Below are 17201 nucleotides of genomic sequence, written 5' to 3'. Positions count from 1 at the left end.
GAACTTGATGCTTCGCGATGTTTTTGATAACACATACTACATGGGATTGTGGCAAGACTCAGAGAATCGCTCAAATCAGCATAGGACAACATCAGTGCTAGAAATCTCAAACCAAATCAATGGGAAAGCGAAAAAATGGCCCATAAAATAGACATACCAACGAATTTTTGTTAATGCTCTGTTAATAAAATATCTACTCGTTGGTGGGAAAACTGAATTTTCCTGAAGGAGTTATATATTATACTGAGCCAAAAAAATCGAAATTTTTTTTGAATCGATTTGAAGTTTATATTTTACTCAAATTTCCAATGCGACTGCGAACTAAGAAATCAACGCTTTTTCTTGAAAAGGGCGATACTAGCAGTGATACCATTCAAAGAAAATCAACAGTGAATATTTCCAGACTTGGTTTTATTTCCTATTTAAGAACTATTGTGTTTTTTTTACATCGTAGATAGCATGATTCAGTGATCGAAACCCAAAACTTCATAAAGTATTTAAAATTATTAAATTAAAATTTGTTTTTGCTATTGAAATTGACAAAATTATAGTATCGCCCCTTTGGCGATTGTTTACTTTTTCGGTCCCACCTATCAGCATTGAAGTATCGCCCTTACGTTTTTTTACCTTAACTACTGTTCTACACCACCGATTTCGTCCGTGTTTTTTCAATAACGATCATTGTTACTATTTACAGCTGGTATCAGCTTGATAATCCTAAAAAAATACGAAAATAACAGTTTCGCCTCTAAACTGCTAGCAAAAATTATCGCTCTGTTTGTTTGCATGGAGCGTGGAGGGCGAAACTTTAAATAAACAAACAAAAATACAGCTTCGCGCGTTGTATTTTTTGCTGTAGTTTAAGAAAGCAATATCGTAGAATCAAAATTTTTAGGTTAATTTGTTGTGTTTCAAAGCCCTCATTCGCATGTATGAAAAAAGCCTTATGTTTACATTTGTAAGTATCGCCCTTTTCACAAAAAAGCGTTGAAATGAAATCGCAGCTCCTGATATCACGCTATCTCTGAAGTGCATGCGTGCATAGTTCCAAATTTTACTTCGACATCGACTTTTTCAAAAGGTGACTTCCCAGTAGTATCCTTGATTTGAATTATTATCGCTAACCCTAATGCCAAAGAACGAATAAAAACCTCTCGAAAACGAACCGTTTGGGAAAATCATCATCATTACTGGAATTTTCATTTTCACCAATCTTTTCGATAACCTTCCGATTATTTAATCGAACGCCTTTGAGTATAGACGTGTTTTTACGGTCCGCAGTTAATTGCTATTTATTTATCTTTCTACCGTCGCGCGTGTGTTCAATCCTATTAAACAACGGTTATCATAATGAGCTGCAGTGTGACATCTTGTAATATCAGCGATGATCGTTTCTTGTGGCAGTGTGAATTCTGTAGAAAATGTTATCATGCAGCTTGTGTAGGAGTCCAGCGAAATCAAGAAGAATTTATCTCGCACTTCATGATTCCCCTGTGTGCAGATTGCCAGCATAATCTAAAGGTAGGCATAGACACACGAAAAGTGCTGTACCAACAGGAAAAATTATTTTAATCTATAACTACGCAAACGGACTGCAAGTTGCAAATAGCAGCCGACATAAAAGTTCAATTCAATTGTTGACTTATTCGAAAATGTTGAGCAGCAGCTTAATGAATCAGTGGCGAATGTGAACATAAACACATCGTCGCAAGTGGCAAATGCTGTATCGGCACTATCGCAGGCCATTGACAGTAATTCTTTTAATAAGGCCGATGAGCTGGTCACGCTGAAAAACCATATCACATCACTATTCAACATATCTATGGGATCCACAAAAAAACACATTGAAGAGTATGTAAATGATCTCACTGCCGATTTGACCAGAGAATTGAAAAAAATCTGCAGTGAAGTTCAGAACTTGAGCACCCTTACCATAGATATGGCAGCTCATTGTAATGAACACTACCTGAGTGAATCGCGTCCTACACGTGAAGTTTTAGACGAAGTGAAAATTATAACAAATTCAGTTGGCAGTGACATTCTCAAAGAAGTACAATCTCTTGCCGGCTCAATTAACACTTTGGATAGCAGTATACGCGATGCTTGTTTGCCACCAGCGGGCCCCAGCTTGATGGACGAATTAAATGCCCAATCAACAAAATCGGGTGACTCAGGTCACCGTTCCACTGCCGAAGCAACTGAAGGGTGGCGCATTTTGGGTTCGAAGAAAGTGTGGCGCTCTGACTGGACGGAGTACGACACACGTAATCAGCGTAGAATTCAACAGCAAAAGATGAAAGATAGGGCGATGGCACGAAGAAAAGCTAATAAAAAGCAGTTGCATCGGGTAATAAATGATCGCAATAAAAACAGACACCAACATAGCCGTAATACTAATGAGACAAATAAACATCAGATATCCAGAAGCAGTTATTATAACTATAACCTCAATGACAACAACAATAGCAACAACAATAGCAACAATAATCGTAACAACAATCGCAACAACAATAGCAGCAATAATCGCAACAACAACAACAATACGCAGGGCGGTCGTCCAACAGCTGGCAACTCTCTTCCCCGGGATAAGGATCTACTTGCGGCGGCAAGGGTGCAATTCTCTAGGCCTACGTTTGAAAATCAGCGTGGTATCAGGTTTCAACGTGGTGAAACACTGAATCCATACCCGGTTGTACATCAATTTAACTCAACTTCCGCACCAGATAGGGTTGTAACCCCCGTCCTGACGAATTCCTTTTCTCAGCGCTGTTCAGCTTGTTCCTGTGAGCATTCGTGTTTTCGTCCAACCTAACGCACTCTTCAGAGGCAGACCATGACGAACCGGTTACGGATGAAAACGGATCAATAGTTTTGCATGATATTTCTAAGTATGACAAATTGCCATTAACTTTATCAGAAACGCTTTCAGAAATTTTGATATTGTCAAAATTTTAATCGTATGCAGTGCGCATCTAAAATGAGCAAAATCTATAGTAATGTATTGAGCTCCTCTTATTCTGTTATTTTAGGCACTGAAACAAGTTGGAACGATAGCATAAAAAGTGAGGAAATTTTTGGTAGTGGCTTTAACGTATTCAGAGACGACCGAAATCTTTTAGAATCTCAAAAGAAGTCTGGTGGAGGAGTTCTTATAGGCGTTTCGGCTCAATTTAATTCTGAAATTCTTCCCACAGTGAAGTTTAAAGAATTTGAACATGTGTGGGTTAAAGCGAACATTTCAGGTGAAATACATGTTTTTGCCTCTGTATATTTCCCACCAGAGCATGCTAATATATCATCGTATGAAGCCTTTTTCAAAATTACTGAACAAATTTTATTTGAACTTCCGGTCGAGGTCAAAGTTCACATTTACGGAGACTTTAACCAGCGTAATGCCGATTTTATTCCGGATTCTGAAAATGAAAATACTCTAATCCCAGTCGTAGGAGAAAACGAAACATTGAATTTCATATTTTACAAAACTGCTAGCATAGGATTAAATCAAATAAATCATGTAAAAAATCAACAGAATTGCTATCTTGACCTTTTATTTACAAACACTCAGGAAGATTTCTGTGTATCTGAATCTTTGGCTCCTTTGTGGAAAAATGAAGCTTTTCATACTGCTATTGAATTTTCTTTGTTCATCCATAAAAATCAATAACCCAACGTCTATGACTTTGAGGAAGTCTTTGAATACCATAAAGCTAATTATGACAATATCAGACGGAAGGTAGGTAATGTCGACTGGCAAAATACTCTTTGGAATGAAGCGAATATTGAAACCGCCCTGGACGTATTTTACAAAATAATTTTCGAAATTATTCATGAAGAGGTGCCCATTAAGAAGAAAAGACGACACGGTAGCTCGAAGCATCCTATTTGGTACAACAGGCAAATTAAAAATCTGAAAAATAGGAAACAAAAAGCCCACAAGCTACACAAGAAAAATCAAAATAACGAGCACTTGGAACAATATCTCGATATTTGCGATAAACTAAATATTGCCATAGATTCTGCACTTGCGGATTACAACTCCAAAACTGAACAGCAGATTAAATCCAGTCCAAAGAATTTTTTTAACTACGTCAAAACTAAATTAAAATCAGACAATTTCCCATCAACAATGCACTTGGATGACAACGTACATGATAGCCCGAAAGAAATCTGCAACCTATTTGCAACATTCTTCCAAGAAATATATACAACTTTTTCTGAACAAGACCGCGATCGCGATTATTTTGCTTTTCTTCCAGATTTTCCTATGGATATTGGTGTCAGTCATGTCATAGTGGAGGACATTTTCAATGCTCTAAATCATTTGGATTCATCAAAAGGTGCTGGCCCTGATGGAATTCCACCATTATTTATGAAAAACCTAGCAACCGAGCTTACAACTCCATTGTTCTGGCTCTTTAATATGTCTTTACAATCTGGAGAGTAGTTTCTTAGTACCTATATATAAATCTGGGAAAAAATCTGACGTTCGCAATTATCGTGGAATAGCCATAATCTCCAGCATTCCGAAACTTTTTTAATCAATCATTAACGAAAAAATATTTCTTCAAATAAAAAACAGAATTACTAACCTCCAACATGGCTTCTTCAAAGGTCGTTCGACCTCAACAAATTTACTAGAATTTATTAACTATTCACTGATTGCAATGGACAATGGAAACTACGTGGAAGCACTTTACACTTTGATCGAATCGACATCCCAATGTTACTTTATAAATTAAAAAAGATGGGAATTGAGCCTGAGCTGCGTACGTGGTTAGAATCATATCTATCCAACCGCCAGCAAATAATCAAATTCAAAGGAAAACATTCTAATCCAATTGAAGTCACCTCAGGAGTTCCACAAGGCTCTCATTTAGGACCTCTATTGTTTATTTTATATGTGAGCGATATTTCCTTCCTTCTCAAAAAACTGAAAGTACTAATCTATGCCGATGACATGAAACTTTACTTGGAGATAAGAAATGCCTCCTACAGCTAAACGTGAAAAAATGCAATTCAATCACTTTTAGTCGAAAACGACAAACACCGAATGTTGTGATTACCTTAGGAAGACAGACTGTAGCAAAATGTGAAAGAATTAGGGATTTAGGCGTTATATTAGATTCCAAGTTAAATTTTATTGATCATATAACACAATTATTCACAAAGCTAACAACATGCTCAGTTTTATAAAACGCTTTAGTTATCATTTTGTAGATCCGTATACAATCAAAACGTTATATATTACTTATGTTAGGTCGATATTGGAATATTGCAGCATCATTTGGTGCCCTTTTTCAAGCACACATGAAGAACGAATAGAATCTGTACAAAACAATTCATATTATTTGCCCTTCGTAAACTAGGTTGGATAGCATTTCCTCTGCCATCTTATGAAGCACGCTGCATGCTTATCAATATACAAACATTGAAGGAACGTCGTGAATTTGCAATGCTTTCGTTCATTAATCATATCGTCTCGCATCGTATTGATTCAGCCGAAATTTTATCTAAATTGAACTTTTATGCACCTTCTCGACAGCTACAAAATCGAAGCATATTTTCAATAACTCCATATCGCACAAATTATGCAAAATATGGCCCTATAAATCGAATGATGGCTGTTTATAACCGCTATTGCGAATCAATTGATTTTACAATGTACAAACTAAAACTCACACAATATTTTATACATAAAAGAAATTCTAACGCATAAGAAAATGATTCTGTAAAAGTTGAAATTGTTTTATTTATAATAAAATTACGTATATATATATATATATATATATATATATATATATATATATATATATATATATATATATATATATATATATATATATATATATATATATATATATATATATATATATATATATATATATATATATATATATATATATATATATATATATATATATATATATATATATATATATATATATATATATATATATATATATATATATATATATATATATATATATATATATATATTAGTAAATAAGAAAAATGTAAACATTACTGTAACTATACCAGTCTACATCAATTGACGAAATAAATAAACTTGCGTTAATGCACTGGGTGCACAGTGCTCTGAAAATCTAGCGAAATCGTCTTAGGGCACCAGCGGGTCTAATTCAGAGCTATCTGCGCGGCGAGTTAAATCTGTAAAGAATACTAAAAATTAATTTCTTTTCCATAATTTTCAGTTCAGCAATGCGAGAGATCGTGCTCACTGCAAGCCATGAAAAATAGACTACGTTGTGAAGCGATGGTCACTATTTATTAAAAAATCGCGGTTAAATAAAAAATTAAACTATTAAAAAATTTCAAATAGTTTTTCACAAACTTATTAGAAAAAATTGTATAATAAGTTTTCGTAATATTGTGTAGGAAAAAATCTGAAAATTTCAGTATTTTCTCTATATGCAACATATAAACCAATTAATTGGTATATACCAATTAATTGGTATACAAATTGGAATAGGTTCGCCAAATTTTGGAAGAAGTCTATAAAATAACCCCTTGAAAAGTACCTAAAAATTGTTGTAGTTCGATGCAATAAAAAACATTCCCAAAAATGAAATGTACCTATTAATGTGAAACATAGTGAATAATACATACAATAAAGACCCATTTTTATCAGTCTCATGGCGTATTTTATGCTGACAAAATGGGGACATTGACTAAATCGGGCAATTTTTTTTCTTTATAATAAACTGAAGCTGTTAAAATATTCTTCCCGTCCCTTGATGTAGTCTTCATGATAAGGAAAATATGCTCAAGAAAGGATTTACTCGAATTCAGTCTTGTTCGTCTGCTAGAGCCCATCAAAAATATTTTCATATTTGGCTGATAAAATCGGGGTTTCAATGTATTATAATAGATATTCAGCATTCGAAGAAGTTTCTTGTGAACGAGTGTAGAACGACTTTGTTTCTACTTACTTGAAGTCAGCGGCGTAGCCAGAAATTCGGTTTGGTGGGGGTTTGGTGAAAATCGATCATACTGTCCAAACGGCATAATTCCGAAACCGTATTTTTTGAAGTTTTAAAATTATGCAGAATTATTTTTTAGAAATAGTACCAGGGTTCGTGTCTTTAGCGAATTTGTTGAGACTTTATTGTAGTCATGAATATTAACCTGAGAAAATTCACCATAAATACTTCTTGGACGATATACCGTCACAATTATTTTATCAAATGATGCGCTGTTTAACGTTTGTAAAACTCATCGAAGATACTAAACCACCGAAATTGGCGGTTTCAAAATGATGCTATTTCGACCTTAAACTACTGTTTTTGAATATTTGACCTATACATATAATAGGTCATACAACAAAAATCAAAGGCTCATCAAAATCGATCAGAACCTGCTAGAGTCGAATGGAAATCGTCATTTTTCATAAATTTCTCTCTACATTAGGAAAGTGTTATCCTCGTTATTAATAATATTACGTTTTTGTCTCAACTCGACGCATTCCCAAAAAACCTGTCTTAATCCACCTAGTGGTGCAATTGTGCTTGTCTCATTTGTCCAGACTACGATTCCATGGCTGGTTATGTTCAATACAATGGTGGAAATGAATATTACATGTTCAGTACGATTTGCACATACATACAATCGATCGACAGCTACGATCTTGAGATACTATGTGATACTGAAACATCGCTTGAAACCAGCGGCGGATCATGGAGAAAGATCCGGGAGGTCCACGTCCTGCCGAAAATTTTCAACTTGTTAAGAAATTTTAAACTAGTTTTAATTTTAAAGTAGCAACCCCTCACTGCATACTCCCTCCGGGCCGGTATAATTGACGATTTTTAGAGTGATTGCATAACATTTCTATATGACAAAGGCAAAAATGTACCAAAGTCCAAAAAAGTCAATTTTTGTCAAACATCTCAATGTTTCATGCATTTTGAAGTCATTTGGCATCAAAAATACAAATTTGATTTTGAAAATTTTTCATTTCAGTTTATATGGGAATTTGCTGTGTGATTGCACTCTTTAACTCGTAACTCCGGAACCGGAAGTCCAATCAATAAAAAATGGGGGGTTGTACCTTTCATTTGAGACTAACTTTGTGCAAATCGGTCCAGCCATATCTGAGAAACAGAGGTCACATTTTTTTCCACATACACACATACATGCACACAGACACTTTCCGATCTCGACGAACTCAGTCGATTGGCATGTGACACTCGGCTCTCCGGGTCGGGATTAGATTGACGAATTTTAGAGTGAATGAGAAAGGCAAAAACATTTTTAGCAAATGTTGAAAGTTATACATTTTTTTGGTGAGCAGTTCTATGTTTCATAGACATTAAATCAATTTTAACTTCGCTTCCTATTAAATAAAGACCCTTATTACAGTACATTTCTACAAAAACGAGCTCAATTTGAAAATAAATCTGAGGTTTATGATTGAACTCTGGAATTTTCTATTGGAATTTTTTCAGGCAGGAATTCGATATTGATGCAATTAGACAACTGTGAAATCAAGACCAATAGATCAGTTACATATCAGGACACCATTCCGACAATTTATCAAAAGTCCTCATGATGTTTACAACAACAGGTTATCAATCTACGGATCAGATAATTGTTATTGTAATATTGAATTAAATCAGTCTGCATCAATAAATTTTCAACTTCAATCCAATAATTTTTTTGGGTGAAATGAACATTTTTGTACTGATAAGTTATCAAGTTCCTTCCAGACAACTTGGAAGTGTTCGGTGATTATTTCTAGCGGTTGTAGATAGAAAAATGAAATACAAAATTCGTTTTATCGAAATAATGTTTAGCTTATTTCAATGGATTATTACTATATTGAACAATAAATAGGCGACAAAGAGTAATCAACAAACAACTAGCCATAACTTTTAAAGTATTCAAAATAGATATTTAAAGTCTTCAGTAAAGTTTTTCGCAAAAGTAAGAGCTACAAATTTTCTGAAGACATCATTTCGATATAATCACTTTCAAAAAATTTGTGAAAATATCTCGCTCATAGGGGGATTAATCAGCAAAAGCACAATACCAAAAGAAAGGGCATATTACCTCCATTAAATTCTCCGAAGATACTATTGACCTAAAATAAGCCGTTTTGGCGTTAATAATAGATTATATGTTTTTGGTCATATTTCTGGCAATGGGAAACGATAAAAATCTTTCGTGCGCATTTAATGTTAAATATCTCTTTTGATAATAGTCCGATTTCAACAATCTATAGCTTATTCGAAAGGCATTCGTTAAAGCTGTCTTAAAGCGTATAAATTGTTAAACTATATTGTCAATTTCGGCAGATAATTTAAAAAACTGCAAAAAACGCCATTTTCACGCATTCAAACATTCATATCTTGGAAACTAAACATCAGAATCAAAAACAAATTAATAGCGTTCATAATGTTTTTAGTTCTTTCATTTAAAATTGGTTTGGATAAGATCGGTTCAGCCATTGCTGAGAAACACGAATGAGAATTTGTCCGTTACATACACACACAGACACACACACACACAACTCCGCTAGCGAATGACGGATCCCAATAGTAGCATGTCTGTAATAACATACGTACATGGAACTATTGAGATCCAGAGCTACAGGTCCAAAGCCCTGGTAAAGGAGGATGGTTGTGATGATCCGGGCCGAGATCACCACGTAAAGCAAGGTAGGGCATAACCCCAATTCCAAGGCGTGAAGCGACCCGTGCCGAGGGATGAGTGATCGAGGGGGTGAAAAAGATGCTCGATCGTTAACGGAGCCTGTGGGGTACCTGGGCAACCCCCACAGTAAGCGTCCCTTACCACGCTAATGCGGAGCTCTGGCGTGGCGGACATATATTTCTCGCGCTACTCGTGGGAATTTTCATGGAGCAAAATAAAAACAAAAATAAACAGACGGAGGTGCCAAACCCCTTCGCAAGAGGTGGTTTGGCGAGGTCTCCCCCCCGTGGGGAGAGTAGTGGAACGATGAGTGCTGTACTCGAAAGCACCAGTGACCCCCCAGCAGCGGTAGGCAATACCCCTACCAATGCATCGGAGGGGCCAATAGCTGCGATGCGCAAAGTAGCGAAGCAACTCGATGCTATAATCGACTTCGCTAGCGCAAAGCAGAACATAGCCAAGGAGTTGAAGTTGAGCCTTCTGGAGCTCCGGAAAGCTGTTCGTGTCGCAAGACAGGAACAGCAGGCATATGTTGAGAGGGTGGAATGTCGGGAGAGGCCCGACAGAGAAACCCAGACAGTGGCCTCCAATAGGGAGGAAAGAGAGAAGGTTAATAGAGGTTCACAGACAGTGGCCTTTACCTTCTATGGAGCAGCCACGTCGATCGGAGCGGCGACCGAGTTCCCCTCGAAGGGAAAGGGAAAGGGCAATCGCAAGACGGCATCGAATGCGAAGCGCCCTAGGAAGTCGCCAGGAGAGGGTGCCAAAACCGACACCACTCGGCGTGCAACCGTCAAGGTCAAACGCCGCCTGGGTGAGGTAAGCGAGGGCGAGAGTGACCTCGCTGTTGAGAGCGATGGTACCAGCAACCCGGCACGACCGGGGCAGGGGGGCTCAAACCCCTGGACGCTGGTTACCAAGAAAAAGCCGGCACCGAAACCGGAGGTACCGCGGCCTGCGAGGAAGGCCAAGGACAGAGGCGAAGCCTTGTGGTTAAAAACCGACAAGGACAAATACGCCGATGTCCTTAAATCGATGAAAGCGGCCGAAAGCCTCTCGGCCCTTGGGCAGGATGTGCGTAGCGTAAGACGCACCAACACGGGAGAGATGCTCCTGGTGTTGAAGCGAGGCGCACAATCAAGTGCAATATACAAGGCCTTGGCCCAAGAGGTCCTTGGTGAGGGCGCCCAAATCAGGTCGCTAGGTGCGGAAACAACTCTCCAGTGCAAACACTTGGACGAGTTCGCGACCGCAGAAGACGTCGCCGCAGCCGTCAAGGAGCAATGCGGCGTCACAATCGAGCGGGCCTCTGTGCGATTGAGGGACGGACCCTCTGGCACCCAAGTAGCCTACCTCAGGCTACTCAATGCGGATGCCAAAAATGTAACCGAGAAAGGGAAGCTGAAGATCGGCTGGTCGGTATGCCCTATCAGTATACCCCAGCCGCCTTCAGTGGACAGGTGCTATCGGTGCCTAGAATCCGGCCATAAAGCTTACGAATGTAAAGGCCTAGACAGGAGTAAGCTATGTCGTAGATGCGGCGAGGAGGGGCATAAAGAGCGGGGGTGCACTAAGGCATATAAGTGCCTTATCTGCACCTCTAAGAAGCAAGCCCATAAACATGCTATGGGCGGACCTTCGTGTCCCTTCGGCGAGTTAAATAAGAAGAAGCCGTGAGAGTCACACAGCTAAATCTTAACCATTGTGCAGCAGCCCAACAGCTGCTGTGGCAGTCGGTCTCGGAGTCGAGGACAGATGTCGCCCTCTTATCAGACCCGTACAGCATCCCTGCCGGCAACGGCAATTGGGTGTCGGACGGGTCTGGAATGGTGGCAATCTGTACAACGGGAAGGTTCCCGGTTCAAGAGGTAATACACCCCTCCGCCGAGGGTGTGGCGATTGCCAAGATCAATGGTGTGTTCTATTGCAGCTGCTACGCCCCACCAAGGTGGCCAATAGAACAGTTCTACCAGATGATCGACAGGCTCTCGTCGGACCTCGTGGGCCGGAAACCGGTAGTAATAGCGGGAGACTTCAACGCTTGGGCAGTGGAGTGGGGCAGCCGCTGTACAAATAGCAGGGGTCAAGCGCTAATGGAAGCGTTTGCGAAACTCGATACTGTGCTAGCTAATGATGGCTCCGCTAGTACATTCCGTAGAAACGGAGTGGAGGCGTGGATTGATTTGACCTTTGCCAGCCCGAGTCTGGCTCCAGGCATGGAATGGAGGGTAGACGAAGGCTACACCCATAGTGATCATTTAGCAATCCGCTTTAAGATCAACTATGGTGTGCAGCATCCGAGGGCGGGAGATCCCTGTCAGGTAAGCGGGTGGAAGTCCAATCACTTCGACAGCGAAGCTTTCACCGCGGCCCTGGGACTGGAGGCCAACACCGACAGTCTAAGCGGGGATGCGCTGGTAGCTGTTCTATCACGCGCGTGCGACGCCACTATGCCGAGAAAAACACTGCCAAGAAACGGTAGATGCCCGGTATACTGGTGGAGTGCCGAGATTGCAGCTCTACGGTCAGCCTGTCTCAGAGCTAGACGTAGGATGCAAAGAGCTCGCACCGAGGATGCAAGAGAGAACCGCCGTGAAGTGTTTCGAGCTGCGAAATTAGCCCTTAACAAGGCTATTAAAAGCAGCAAGAGAGCGTGTTTCGACAACCTGTGTGAGAGTGCCAACGCGAATCCGTGGGGTGACGCCTACCGGATTGTGATGGCCAAGACCAAAGGGGGCTCCTCACCCCCAGAACGGTCTCCGGACCGGTTGGCAACGATTATCGAAGTACTCTTCCCGTCTCGAGCCACAAGCCCCTGGCCACCTGCACTACGAGACAGTGCGGGCACGGTCGAAATGGTGGCTCCAGTGACGAACGAAGAACTACTCGCAGTGGCTAAATCCCTAGCAATGAACAAAGCTCCAGGGCCGGATGGAGTCCCGAACAACGCTCTCAAGGCAGCGATCATAGCGAACCCGAACATGTTCAGGCTAGCTATGCAGAGATGCCTTGACGAGTGCCGTTTCCCCGATAGATGGAAAAGGCAGAAACTGGTGCTGTTGCCGAAGCCCGGGAAGCCGCCAGGCGACCCATCGGCGTACAGACCAATCTGTCTGATAGACACGACTGGCAAACTGCTTGAGAGGATCATCCTCAACAGGCTCACCCCGTACGCGGAAGGTACGGACGGTCTGTCAAGCAACCAGTTTGGCTTTCGGAAGGGTAAGTCCACAGTGGACGCTCTCAACTCAGTGATAAATACTGCCGAGATAGCGATCCAACGAAAAAGGCGAGGTATTCGATACTGTGCGTTAGTGACACTTGACGTGAAGAATGCATTCAACAGCGCAAGCTGGGATGCCATCGCGCTCTCGTTACACCGGCTTAGCCTACCGGTGGGTCTGTACCGGATCCTGGAAAGTTACTTCCAAAACCGCGTACTGCTATACGAGACCGATGCCGGTCAGAAAAGGGTTCCGATTACCGCCGGAGTCCCGCAGGGCTCGATCCTAGGCCCGGTGCTATGGAACCTCATGTATGACGGGGTTCTGAGACTGAAGTTCCCTCCTGGGGTCAAGATCGTCGGCTTTGCCGACGACGTAACCTTGGAGGTCTACGGGGAGTCAATTCCTGAGGTAGAACTAACCGCAGAACACGCGATTAGCACGGTGGAGGAATGGATGAGCGCGAGAGGCCTGGAGCTCGCTCATCATAAGACGGAGGTAGTTATCGTCAACAACCGCAAGTCGGCACAACATGCAGTTATCCATGTGGGAGAAGTCGCGATCACTTCACAGCGAAGTCTGAAGTCTCTCGGAGTCATTATAGACGACAAGCTGACCTTCGGCAGCCATGTCGACTATACGTGCAAGAGAGCGTCGACTGCTGTTGCGGCACTATCGAGAATGATGTCCAACAGCTCAAAGGTGTGCGCCAGTAGACGTAGGTTACTGGCAGGCGTTGCCGTATCTATCCTCAGGTACGGCGGCCCGTCATGGTCAAGAGCACTGAGGGTAACCAGTTACCTACAGAAACTGGAGAGCACCTACCGCGTGATGTGCCTCAGAGTGATATCTGCCTACCGCACGGTATCACACGATGCATCCTGCGTGATAGCGAGCATGATGCCAGTCGGGCTGGTCATTCGGGAAGACGAGGAGTGCTTTGAGCTACGTGGAAATAGGGGAGCCCGCGAGCGCACCAGGGTGACCTCGGTCGCCAGATGGCAGCGTGAGTGGGACAACTCCTCGAAAGGTAGGTGGACCCACCGGCTGATACCTAGCATATCGAGCTGGGTGGGAAGACCCCATGGGGAAGTTCACTTCCACCTGACACAATTCCTGTCAGGCCATGGCTGTTTCCGTCAGTACCTCCACAGGTTCGGGCACGCGGAGGCCCCAGTCTGCCCGGACTGCCCAGGTGTAGATGAAACTGCCGAACACATACTGTTCGTATGTCATCGGTTCGACGTCGAAAGAAGAGCAATGCTTGACGTCTGTGGCTGGGACACAACCCCGGATACCCTTATCCAGCGGATGTGTCAAACGGTGGAGAAGTGGAACGCAGTCTCGGCTGCTACCATCCAGATTGCCAGTAGGCTACAGGTAATCTGGCGAACCGAGCAACAGACGGCGGGCACGGCTAACTAGTGATTGGTTAGCTGGAGCGAAAAAGGCCAAGCGCAAAATAAGAGAGTGAATGGTCTGTTCATGCCGAGGTAGGTTGGCGCAGCGAATGGCAACCGCGTAAGGGGTAAACCCAGCCACCCCGAAGCAAGACAGAAGAGTGAGTGTATAGGCGTATAAGTGGACTGCCTCATGCCAAGACGGGAGGGTCGTAGCGTAGTATGTTGGAACTAAGCTATCGATGCCTCATGGCGTGGCAGAGGAGTGAAAGGGTGAGCATCCAAGTCAGTCTCACACTGCATGTTAAGGGTGAGCATAAAAGTCAGCCTCACAGGTTGGTAGCAAGCAAGGAATGAAAAAGGTGAGCACAAAAGTCAGCCTCGCATGGTATGTCAGAAGTGGGGCCTAAGAAAAATGTCCCACATGGGATGCCAGAGGGAGTGACAAAGGTACAATAGAGTGGCACGATTGAGAGTGAATCAGGTGATAGGGTGAGCACCCAAGTCAGCCTCACATGTATGGGTAGGGCGAGCACAAAAGTAAGCCTAGCAAGGAATGAGTAAGGTGAGCACACAAGTCAGCCTCGCATGGAACGTAAAAGGTGAGCACAAAAGTCAGCCTCATGTGGGAGTGTTTGAGAGCGAATCAAAGTGTGATTGAGAGAGCACCCAAGTAAGCCTCATACAGGATGTATGATCGCGCGAGTGAGAGTGAATGAGTACACTTAGTACAGCCATCCCCCCAGAAGTAATACCGAGAGGTAGTTCCTGGGAGGAATGATGGCGGAGCCCAATGGAGTTTAGTCGGTATTAATGGCTGGTCACCATTCGAGTCCGACACGCCCCCAGTGCACCCCGTGTGGTAGATTGGACCCTACCGTTAGCACGTGTACTGGGCTAGGACATAAAGGTCTTCTCCATTGTAAAAAAAAAAAAAAAAAAAAAAAAAAACACACACACACACACACACAGACATTGTCCCAAATCGTCGAGCTGAGTCGATTGGTATATTAGACTCGGCCCTCCGGGCCTCGGAAAAATCTTGAAAGTTTGAGAGAATTCTATACATTTCTTTTATAAGAAATGTAAAACGTGGACGCTTCGGTTCGGGAATTCATTAAATCGTCGAACGTCGGTGTGAGCAGTCTTCCCGTGAATTAAATAAGACATTTTCCGTCAACGATCAGTCGACTGGTAAAGCAGCAGCGTCCATCATCAAGCAGCACGCAGGCTAACGTGTTTAGGCATTATTGCATCATCCGATTGTCGAGGCTAGCAGTCGCTTGACCGAACAGCAGCAGCAGTACCGAACGTATCAATAAAAACGCTTTTAATCCACCTAACAGTGTGATGAGACATTTTTTATAACTCTTTTCACTCTCTTCGGATATTATATCGTTTGAGAACATTTAGAACTTGATACTTCGCGATGTTTTTGATAACACATACTACATGGGATAGCGGCAGGACTCAGAGAATCGCTCAAATCAGCATAGGACAACATCAGTGCTAGAAATCTCAAACCAAATCAATGGGAAAGCGAAAAAATGGCCCATAAAATAGACATACCAACGAATTATTGTTAATGCTCTGTTCCTAAAATATCTAAATTGTGGTGGGAAAACTGAATTTTCTTAAAGGGGTTATATATTGTACTGAGCCAAAAAAATCGAAATTTTTTTTGAATCGATTTGAAGTTTATACTTTACTCAAATTTCCAACGCGACTGAGAACTAAGAAATCAACGCTTTTTCTTGAAAAGGGCGATACTAGCAGTGATACCATTCAAAGAAAATCAACAGTGAATATTTCCAGACTTGGTTTTATTTCATATTTAAGAACTATTGTGTTTTTACATCCTAGATTACATGATTCAGTGATCGAAACCCAAAACTTCATAAAGTATTTGAAATTATTAAATTAAAATTTGTTTTTGCTATTGAAATTGACAAAATGATAGTATCGCCCCTTTGGCGATTGTTTACTTTTTCGGTCCCACCTATCAGCATTGAAGTATCGCCCTTACGGTTTTTTACAATAACTACCGTTCTACACCACCGATTTCGTCCGTAATTTTTCAATAGCGATCATTGTTACTATTTACAGCTGGTATCAGCTTGATAATCCTAATAAAATACGAAAATAACAGCTTCGCCTCTAAACTGCTAGCAAAAAAAGTATCGCCCTGTTTATTTGCATGGAGCGTGGAGGGCGAAACTTTAAATAAACAAAATAAAAATACAGTTTCGCGCGTTGTATTTTTTGCTGTAGTTTAAGAAAGCAATATCGTAGAATCAAAATTTTTAGGTTAATTTGTTGCGTTTCAAAGCCCTCATTCGCATGTATGAAAACAAGCCATATGTTTACATTTGTAAGTATCGCCCTTTTCACAAAAAAGCGTTGAAATGAGATCGCAGCTTCTGATATCACGCTATCTCTGAAGTGCATGCGTGTATAGTTCCAAATTTTACTTTGACATCGTCTTTTTCTAAAGGTGATTTCCCAGATTTGAATTATTATCGCTAATCCTAATGTCAGAGAACAAATAAAAACCTCTCGAAAACGAACCGTTTGGGAAATTCATCATCATTACTGGAATTTTCATTTTCACGAATCTTTTCGATAACCTTCCGTCACTTGCGTTAATGCACTGGGTGCACAGTGCTCTGAAAATCTAGCGAAATCGTCTTAGGGCACCAGCGGGTCTAATTCAGAGCTATCTGCGCGGCGAGTTAAATCTGTAAAGAATACTAAAAATCAATTTCTATTCCATAATTTTCAGTTCAGCAATTCGAGAGTTCGCGCTCACCGCAAGCCATGAAAATAGACTACGTTGTGAAGCGATGGTCACTATTTATTAAAAATCACGGTTAAATAAAAAATAAAACTATTAAAAAAATTCAAA

General features: G+C 41.3%; 1 protein-coding gene across 1 annotated transcript; it reads left to right on the top strand.

Annotated features, from left to right (window-relative positions):
• The first annotated feature begins 1939 nt into the window (after positions 1–1939).
• LOC131680285 (myb-like protein D) lies at positions 1940–2727 on the top strand. The gene is made up of 3 exons (XM_058961006.1): positions 1940–2347; positions 2417–2655; positions 2724–2727. Exons 1-3 carry the CDS (start codon positions 1940–1942, stop codon positions 2725–2727), a joined length of 651 nt encoding a protein of 216 aa, XP_058816989.1.
• Positions 2728–17201: the final 14474 nt, after the last annotated feature.

Source organism: Topomyia yanbarensis, chromosome 2 (assembly GCF_030247195.1).
Source record: "Topomyia yanbarensis strain Yona2022 chromosome 2, ASM3024719v1, whole genome shotgun sequence".
Taxonomy (NCBI): domain Eukaryota; kingdom Metazoa; phylum Arthropoda; class Insecta; order Diptera; family Culicidae; genus Topomyia; species Topomyia yanbarensis.
This window is presented reverse-complemented; position numbering and strand designations above follow the sequence as displayed.

What these genes read in the sequence shown, in the direction of transcription:
- LOC131680285 (XM_058961006.1), top strand. Translation starts at nt 1,940, where the DNA reads ATGGCAGCTCATTGTAATGAACACTACCTGAGTGAATCGCGTCCTACA. An exon ending in ATAAAAAGCAGTTGCATCGG is followed by an intron (nt 2,348 to 2,416) that starts GTAATAAATGAT and finishes AATAAACATCAG; the next exon opens with ATATCCAGAAGCAGTTATTA.